The 9,145-nt window shown below is 34.3% G+C and overlaps 2 protein-coding genes across 2 annotated transcripts; both read left to right on the top strand.

Annotated features, from left to right (window-relative positions):
• On the top strand, positions 1-1,782 carry LOC115989841 (protein ANTAGONIST OF LIKE HETEROCHROMATIN PROTEIN 1-like). The gene is made up of 4 exons (XM_031113719.1): positions 1-495; positions 583-808; positions 891-1,347; positions 1,533-1,782. Exons 1-4 carry the CDS (start codon positions 1-3, stop codon positions 1,780-1,782), a joined length of 1,428 nt encoding a protein of 475 aa, XP_030969579.1.
• A 2,715-nt stretch (positions 1,783-4,497) lies between these two features.
• Positions 4,498-7,004, top strand: LOC115989170. Its single transcript, XM_031112832.1, has 2 exons — positions 4,498-4,615; positions 4,714-7,004. The coding sequence occupies exon 2, from the start codon at positions 4,752-4,754 to the stop codon at positions 6,900-6,902; it is 2,151 nt and encodes a 716-aa protein (XP_030968692.1). The 5' UTR covers positions 4,498-4,615; positions 4,714-4,751; the 3' UTR covers positions 6,903-7,004.
• The last annotated feature ends 2,141 nt before the right edge of the window (positions 7,005-9,145 follow it).

Genomic DNA, 9,145 nt, shown 5'->3' with positions numbered 1-9,145 from the left:
ATGGATAACCCATCACTTCCTGCTGCCATAATGGGGGCAGCTACATCTGTTATTGCTTTGGGTGTCGTTCTTTTGAAAGGACTAAGATCTAGAAGAATTATGCCTAGAGAACCTCATGTTAATCGAGAGTATGAAAGAGAGACATATATGAATGATATTCTTTGTAGAGGTGATATGCGTTGTCTCCATCATATAAGGATGAGACCTATTGCTTTTTATGCGCTATGCAAAATTTTGAGTGAGAATAATCTACTTCAAGAGACCATTCATATGTCCATTAAAGAACAAGTGTTAATTTTTTTACACACTATTGGACATGATGTGAGGTTTCGAGTTGTTGGTGGGAGGTTTTATAGATCAGTTGAGACAGTGCACCGATACTTTAGGCATGTCCTTAGAGCTATTTTGCAATTATACAAACACATGATTAGAGAGCCTGACAAAGATACACCCTTGGAGATAAGAAATAGCAGCAGGTTTAACTCCTATTTTAAGGTAAATTCCATAGGCTTTTATTTTCCTCTTTTTTTTATATACATATAAAGATATAAGATAAATGTAACTTATATTGGTCGTAATTAGGATTGTGTGGGAGCTATTGATGGAACTCATGTTCGTGCATCTGTTCCAATTCAAATACAAGGAAGGTTTCGCGGCAGAAAGGATGGAACAACACAAAATGTCCTCGCTGCTGCTACCTTTGGCTTAAAATTCACTTATGTATTAGCTGGTTGGGAAGGAAGTGCCCATGATTCACGTGTCTTAAATGATGCACTCTCTAGGCCAAGAGGATTAAAAATTCCTGAAGGTATTATAGGAATAGGAAGTGATTTTATTATGGATAATAGCTTTTGGAGTGATTTTTTTTCCTTCTGATTATGAACGTGTAGGTAAATATTATCTTGGTGATGCTGGTTATGGAGTTCGGAAAGGAATTATATCCCCTTATCGTGGTGTTCGTTACCATTTGAAAGAGTTTAGTGATAACCCACCAAGAAATGACAAAGAATTATTCAATCTTCGCCATTCTTCTTTACGCACTAGCATTGAGCGTTGTTTTGGGGTTTTGAAGAAACGTTTCCGTGTGTTAGATGCAGAACCTTTTTGGTCATTCCCAACACAAGTGGATGTAGTCTTAGCTTGTTGCATAATTCACAATCATATCATAGGAGTTGACCCTTTAGACTCAATTATGAACAATGGGCTTTGTGGTAGTCCACTTGCAAATGACAGTACAAGTAGAAGAGTCCAACAATCACAAAGGGAAGTCCAAGAAGAAAATAGAGAATGGGTTCAAATACGAGATGATATCTGTCGTAATATGTGGGAGGATTATAATGCTATGGAGTGATTTCATACTCTTTATATTAGTTGGTTGTAATGGATTTTTTTTTGGTTTCATATTATCAAGACTTTTATGTTACAATTATTTTTGTTTGGCATGCACAACCCCAGTTCATATTTTGTATTGAATATTATTTATATTCTTCTTTCATTTTGTCTCATTTTTCTTGTGAATATCATTGTAATAGAATTGCAATGGGAAATAAAAAGGATACTCAGAAGGTCAAGGACACCAAGACCAACTTCAGGTGGTCACAACCAATGCAGAATTTATTACTTGAGATACTTGCAGATGAGGCTCTTCATGGAAACAAGCAATCCAACACATTTAAACATGCATCATATGCTAAAGTAGCTGAAGCAATTATTGAGAAATTTATGACTGAATGTACTCCAAAGCATGTGGAACATCGCTTTAAAACACTTAAAACCAATTAGAATACAATTGCATTACTTCGTAATAAGAAAAGTGGGTTTGGATGGAATGATGATTTGAAAATGATCACCTGTGATAGGACAGTGTATGATGAAGAAGTCGAGGTAAGAAACTTTTATTATTTTTATTTTATAGGTAGAAACTTTTTAGTCTGTATCATTGTAAAGTTTAAAATTTTTCATTATTCTTTACGGTCATATCCCATCTTATTATTAAAAATATGTCAAATTACTTTCTTTTCATTTTTTATTATTATTTATTTATAAAATTCACATTACTTTAAAGAGAATAAGATTATCTCATGGACTAGTCTCTTTTCTAATTGAATTTGGCAATGACACTGTCAAAATCAAGCAATTATATATAAGAGGTGTTACGTCCACAATATTTTTACAACAAATTATAGGTGGTTAGTTGTTATTGGTTCAAATTTGAACATAACACTAAGATTAATTTTTTGCCTTAATAATAACAATCAGTAACAACCTATCACTTAGGATTTATTATAAAAATATTGTGAAAATATTGTGGACATATCATTTTTCATTATATATATACTAGACTCATCACACGCGCTTTGCGTGTGCAATAATTCTCTTTTTTATTTTATTTTATTTTTTTGGTTTAGTATTATAATACTTAAAAGTGATATATAAATAACCGTATGTATTTAATTTCTTTTTAAAGAAGGAGTTAAGGTAACGTGAAATAATGTTTAAAAATAAGATAGAGAACCGTAAGAAGTTGAAGCCTAATGGGACGTTTGAATTTATTGATTGGGATAAGTAAAAAAATTTGAAATTTGAAAAAAAGAAAGATGATATATGTTAGTGTGGATAGATGGAGATTTATGATAACTGTATACAATTTGGATAACAAAAATTTTGGAATGTTTAAAAAAAAAAAAAACCCATAGAAATTTCAGGATAAATGATGGAGTGCAGATTCGTCAGTCGTTGTGTGTACGTCTAGGTAGAGCCGTTCTTCTATTTATGTTATCCTGAAAATGATAAGGTAACTCCCTTAAGATGGTCATTGGTGTGGTGCCTGCCACAACATCTTTGATATCAAAGTCAGTATAAAAGAGTTTTTAGGAAATAACAGAGTATTAGAATAATAGCAGTGTTCTTAGGTGTGTCTATGTACCTTGTATTGGTGTTGTGGGGGCTTTATATATGCTTCCACAGTCCCTAGCCATTGTAGTAGTTAATGTGTCTTTAATGTCTCTCTTGGCAACGTTTCATGCTCAATAATGTGGGTCTTAATGAGGCATTGTCTATATTGAATGGCTTTGTTACCTTCATCAGTGACGTGGACATGTGGTTAGCTCGTCGTAGAGGACGGGCTCATTGGCCTTGGTGAGGTCATTCAAGTAGGTTGAATTCGTCAGTCCCATCAATAAGAATGAGTAGTTTTTACATCAAGTAGTAGGTTTTGCCTTTAAAAAAACACCCATTTGTATTCAAATGTCAGTTTCTTATTTGTTGTTTATTTGAATTCAAATACTTCAATTATCTTCTTCCCCCCCCCCCCCTTTTGTACATGAGATAGTATTATTGTTTTAATCGTTTTTGCTTTTTTGTAGGAAAAAAATTAAAATAAAGGATATGTTATTTCAGAATTTCTATGAAGATATTCTAGTATGCCAAAAGTTGAAGATGAAATAAGGGAATCATTTTATTAATAGTATAGACTAGCCTCATCACATGTGCTTTGTGCGTGCGATGAGGGATTTTTTTTTTTTTTTTTTTTTGCCTAGTGTCATAATATTTTTTTTTTTTTTTTTGGATAGTTTTGCCTTGAAGACATGGATTAGTAGGAGAGTTTCTTATTTTTTAGGTATTTTAAATGGAGTAGGAGATATATTTTTACTCGGTTATCCTCAAGTGTTTTCCCTATTAAACGTAAGGTTTAGGGGATATTTCTAAACCATATAAAAGTCTAGTCTAAATAGGAAAATTCTCTTTCTTTTATATATATATATATATATATATATATGTTTATATATAGATAGATATTATGGGTTTGTTTGGATAGAACTTATTTTTCTGAAATTGAAAACTGAAAACTGAAAATACTGTAGCAAAATAATTTTTAAATGTGTGAATAATGTTGTGGGACTTATTTTTAATAAAAAAGTTGATAAAAAGTGGAGTTTGTGGGACCCGTGAACAGTGCACAAGTGCACTGTTCACAACAAACCGGGTCAACAGTTGCGGCTGGGGAGACTAAAAGAAAAAAAAAAAAAAAAAAAAAAAACGGGGGAAACGTAGACGGGCAAACGCCCTATCCAAACTGCACCTATATCACTTAATTCAATAGCTAAAACCATTTTTCCTTAGACTTCGAATTGGTGGGGACTTTTTCTCTTTGGTTCAATTTGACATTTGTGATGCTAAAAATCAATATCACATCTACGATAACAAATAATATTTTGCCAAATCAGTTAGTATATGCGTATATAGGTCTATATTCATATATTTTTTAGAAATATTACGTCCACAATATTTTCATAAAAAATCTTAATTAGCAAGTTGTTATAGGTTTTTAATTTGAATTCATTATTAAAATTACTTTCTTGCCCACCAGTAAGATCAAATAACAACCTCTTATATAAGATTTATTATAAAAATGTTGTGAATATAGTATTTTTTTATATTTCTTTAAATTTATATATATAGTTGTTCCTCCAAAAAAAAAGAAGAAAAAAGAAATTGGCTCCGCCGCTGCTTGCGATGTTTGAAAACCAGCTCAAGCTTCATATGTGGTATTGCTAAGAATCCTTACTTATAGAAGTCTGAGAAAGAAGAGAGAGCTCGGACACTGTAGTTACGGGTAAGTTAACTTACTAATCATTTGTACTTTTTCTCAATAACCATGATGTTCTTTTTTACTAAATAGTAACTCATAAATGCATCTGTGCCTTTCTTCAGTAGTTAGCAGTTTGATCTTCACAAGGACGAGGAAGGTGATGGAGATTTTCCCACCAGGACTGAGAACAGTTGTGAAAGAATGGCAGATACAGGCTATGGTTTTGGTTAGCCTTAGCTTACAAATCATCCTTGTTTTGATGGGCAATTCGAGAAAGTATTCGACCAGTAACAAGCTCAGCTTCATTCTATGGGTTGCCTACCTGTCTGCAGACTGGTCCGCAACAGTCTCCCTGAGTGTACTTTCTAACAACGCAGGAACTATAGGAGATGATGCCATAGACCCAAAATTTGTAATAACAGCATTCTGGGCTCCTTTTTTTCTCCTTCACCTTGGCGGTCCAGACACCATTACTGCCTACTCCTTGGAAGACAACGAGTTATGGCGGAGGCACTCTCTAACACTAGTTATCCAGGTGGGAGTGGCTATGTACGTCTTCCTCAGAGCCTGGACCAAAACGGCCCTGAATTTTCTGGCAGTTCCAATGTTTATTCCGGGGATTATAAAGATATGGGAGAGAGTTTGGGTACTGAGATCTGCTAGCAGTGAAAATTTTAAGGCATCCATGCTCGGTCGTCCTGATCCGGGTCCCAATTATGCCAGATACATGGAAGAATACAGCTCAAAGAAGGATGAAGGGTATGACGTTACATCAGATACATTCGGTGAAGTTCCTGTTGTAGGGGATATCTACTTTACAGCCCCTGAAAACGTTATGATTGAAGATGCCTCCACTCTACAAGATTCCTATGTTTTCTTCAAAACTTTCAAACAGCTATTTGCAGATCTCATCCTCAGCGTCCAAGATAAGGTGAACAGTCAATCCTTCTTTCAGAAAGTATCCTTTGATGAAGCATTCAAAGTGATTGAGGTTGAGCTAGGATTCATGTTCGATGTGTTTTATACCAAGGCCTTCAAGGTATATTCTCGAAAGGGTTGTTTTCTGCGTTTCATCAGTTTCTCTTGTACCCTGTCTGTACTGTTGGCTTTCTTGATCATTGAGAAGCACGCCTTCTCGACAGCGGACATAGTTATCACTTATGTACTGCTGGTTGGAGGCATATTCTTAGAGATATATGCAGTGTCAGTACTACTTAACTCAGACTGGACTATGCTTTGGCTGAGTAGGCACAAGAATTCTGCTGTGGATCTCTTTTATAGAGTTATTTCATCATTTCCGTTGTCTGGAAACAAAAGGTGGTCTAGTACCATGGGGCAATACAACTTAATAAGCTATTGCCTTGAAGAGAAACCAGCGAAGTGCAGTGTTATCGAAAAGTTCTTATGCATGTATGAGTTGCTAGAGAAGTATCGATACCAAGATTCAGCGGAGGTTTCTAGTTATTTGAAGAAATTGATATTTGAGCACCTTCTCAAGAAATCAAAGAGCGTCCTAGAATCAGATCTCGACGCATGCAAGAAATTATGTGCATCTAGGGGTGACCGGGTTCTTGATAATGCAAAATGCCCTGATTGCAGCAGCAGGGAAAAGCATAATACACTCAAGGAGAGAATTGAGGTTTGCGACCAGGTTTCTAAGAGAGCAAAATGCCTCCACGAACTAGGCGAAGAAAATGATAAAACAATCAAAGACAGCGTAACAAAAGACTTTGACCAAAGCATTCTTCTCTGGCACATTGCAACAAACCTCTGTTATCAATATGATCGGAACACATCCCCAAACTCGGTTCAATGTCCAAATTGTGAAGCCAGCAAGTTGTTATCAGAGTATATGTTGTATCTTCTGGTCATGCGTCCTTCCATGCTGCCCAATGGGATTGAACAAATCAGGTTCCAAGACACTTGTGCCGAGGCCAAGGAATTTTTTAAAGAAAGAAAATCTCTATGTGATATGGATCAAGCTCGCATAATCTTACTTGATGTGAGCACCGAAATTGCTCCATCTAAGGTGAAAGGAGATAGAAGCAAGTCAGTGTTATTTGAAGGATGTCGGCTTGCTAAATCATTGCAGTTCTTGGAAGTTGACAAGAAGTGGGAATTGGTAAGTGATGTATGGGTGGAAATGCTATGTCATGCGGCGAGTAAGTGTCGATGGAACCATCATGCTCAACAACTCACTCGAGGTGGAGAGCTAGTCACTCATGTCTGGCTTCTTATGGCCCATCTTGGTATAACTGAGCAGTTCCAAATTTCAAAGGGCCATGCAAGAACTAGGTTGAGTGTGCATTGAAAAAGTTTATTGTAGAGTAACAATCAATATTCTAAGAATTAAAGAATTATGTAATCTCTGATCTCACATAACAGTCGATTTTATGGATAAAATTTATGATGAATTCACATTTTATGTAAGAGAAGAGAATATCATGTCATTGTTCTTTAAAATATTTAAAATTTTCTTTTATCATAACTATAGGGCTTTTAATTTCACGATAAAGGACTGAAAAAATGGACGTTTAAGCATTTTGATAATTTGAATATCATGTCCAATTAAGATTAAATAGCTATTATAATCAACAAAATTTTTTGTTGTGATGCTTTTGCTCTATATATCTTCTTTCAAGCTTTAAACACTGGATTAATTATATTATTATTGCGAGTCATATCCATGCACCATGATGAATCCTACTAGCTTTTGCTCCGCAAATATAATTATATGTTACAAAAAATAGATCTCACGACTGGTAAATGCATGAAATGACGACAAGCGATTTTTTTGTCAACACATATAACAATAACAAATGACACAACCTTCTATCTATTTAGAATAATGTGGACAAATAGTGTCACATGGCAAGTAACAATTTGTACATAACAAATATAATAGGCCAAGAATGTATTGACCCCTTGTAATGAATTAACAAATTAATTAGCCAAGTTAATTAATTAATTTAATTAGCATGGTAGTATAAACAAATCACTATCTAAGTTACAGTGCAGCGGAAAATAAATTGATATAGTGATTTATTTACAAATGGGGAAAACTTACAAAACCTCATCAGGTGATTTTAAGGTCACCACAACAATTCACTATTATTACAACAAACTGTTACAAGTAAAGAAATCTCAGTACCTTATATCAACCTATAGTTGAACATTTACCCCAATACCCAATTAGACTTGTTCTGTAGTGACAATCTCTCCTTTCAATGCATGGCTCTCAATATGTGACTAACTAATTCGATACGTGGATCCCAGTACACGGCTTACTCACTAATAAAGTTCTTCAGTTCATCACACGATGAAGATCGTGAAACTCCTTGATTACAGAACCCTATGGTGTACAAACACAGGAGTTTCTTTAAGAGAAAAATGAACTAGGGCAAATTCTGTCTCTGGTCACAATTGACATGAACACAACATTGTTTCACACTTGCGCAACCTTTGACGGCCCTTAAAACAATCATTATATATGTTTAGGATTGTGAGAAAAGAAAAACCAAACATGTATTCACGGACTGGATTGAAATCAGTTTTGAAAAATTAAATTTCATAAACCTCAATAGATAGCTTATCTATCAAGCTAGCTATGAGAATCAGACTTCAGAAGCTTTTTAAACCTCGATAGATACTAGCTGTTGAGATTTAAAATCCAACATTTCTTCACTTGTTTCTTGGATAGACTTGTATGGTTTTAACACTTAATTTTGAAATCTTGTTCTGTGAAGCATTAAACACATCCTAGATCTACCCAATTACAAGTAAAGTGCGTTTTGTCAAAAGATTAGCCAATTCTATATTGACATTTATTCCTAACATTAAATCATATATGTCTTAACAAAACACATTATTCATAACTTATGTTACCAATATTTTGTATTTAATACTCTATAAAATATATATAAACTTTTTCTCTTACTTAGTCCCCTCTCCTTTTATTTCCGTTTTCACAATGTCAAATCGTAGTTTTCACATTTTTTCTCCCTCCTACATTTTGGTCATATCAATGCTGAAATATACCTTCCTCCTCCATTTCCATTAAAAACAGTACACATACCATATTGTGTTGAGTGATGATTGATGATAAAATTCCCTCACAACAAAACTCTGCCAAATGACTCCATATATATTCATGTACATGTATGAAAAAAAAAATCTTAATTATTTAATTCTAAAGTAAGTCATAACTCATTGGCATGCGATGGTTCACATAAAAAACTAGAGTTCTTATTTGTGGCACCCCAACCCAACAAACAAGTTAGGCACGAAACAACATCCACACATTCATATAGTTTTTATTAGGAAGATAACACCTTGAGAAGGCTTCAATTGAAGAGTTAATATAATATATAGGAACATCACTTTCAATTCTGTAGTAAGAGGAGAAATGGTCTAAAAGGTAAGAGAGTGATTTTTGGTGATTGGCAACCTAATAGCCATCCCCTTGGTCAATATATTATTTGGAACGTGTGAACAAAGATATTGACTCAAGTTTGCCAAGTACATGACATTTTGCTTTTATTTTTTCTTTTATTT

Source organism: Quercus lobata, chromosome 5 (assembly GCF_001633185.2).
Source record: "Quercus lobata isolate SW786 chromosome 5, ValleyOak3.0 Primary Assembly, whole genome shotgun sequence".
Taxonomy (NCBI): Eukaryota; Viridiplantae; Streptophyta; class Magnoliopsida; order Fagales; family Fagaceae; genus Quercus; species Quercus lobata.
Note: the sequence above shows the minus strand (reverse complement) of the source record. Positions and strands in the feature narration are given on the sequence as shown.

Coding starts and splice junctions, on each gene's coding strand:
- LOC115989170 (XM_031112832.1), top strand. CDS start 4,752: ATGGAGATTTTCCCACCAGGACTGAGAACAGTTGTGAAAGAATGGCAG.
- LOC115989841 (XM_031113719.1), top strand. CDS start 1: ATGGATAACCCATCACTTCCTGCTGCCATAATGGGGGCAGCTACATCT. Junction 496..582: donor GGTTTAACTCCTATTTTAAG/GTAAATTCCATA, acceptor GGTCGTAATTAG/GATTGTGTGGGAGCTATTGA. Junction 809..890: donor AGGATTAAAAATTCCTGAAG/GTATTATAGGAA, acceptor ATGAACGTGTAG/GTAAATATTATCTTGGTGAT.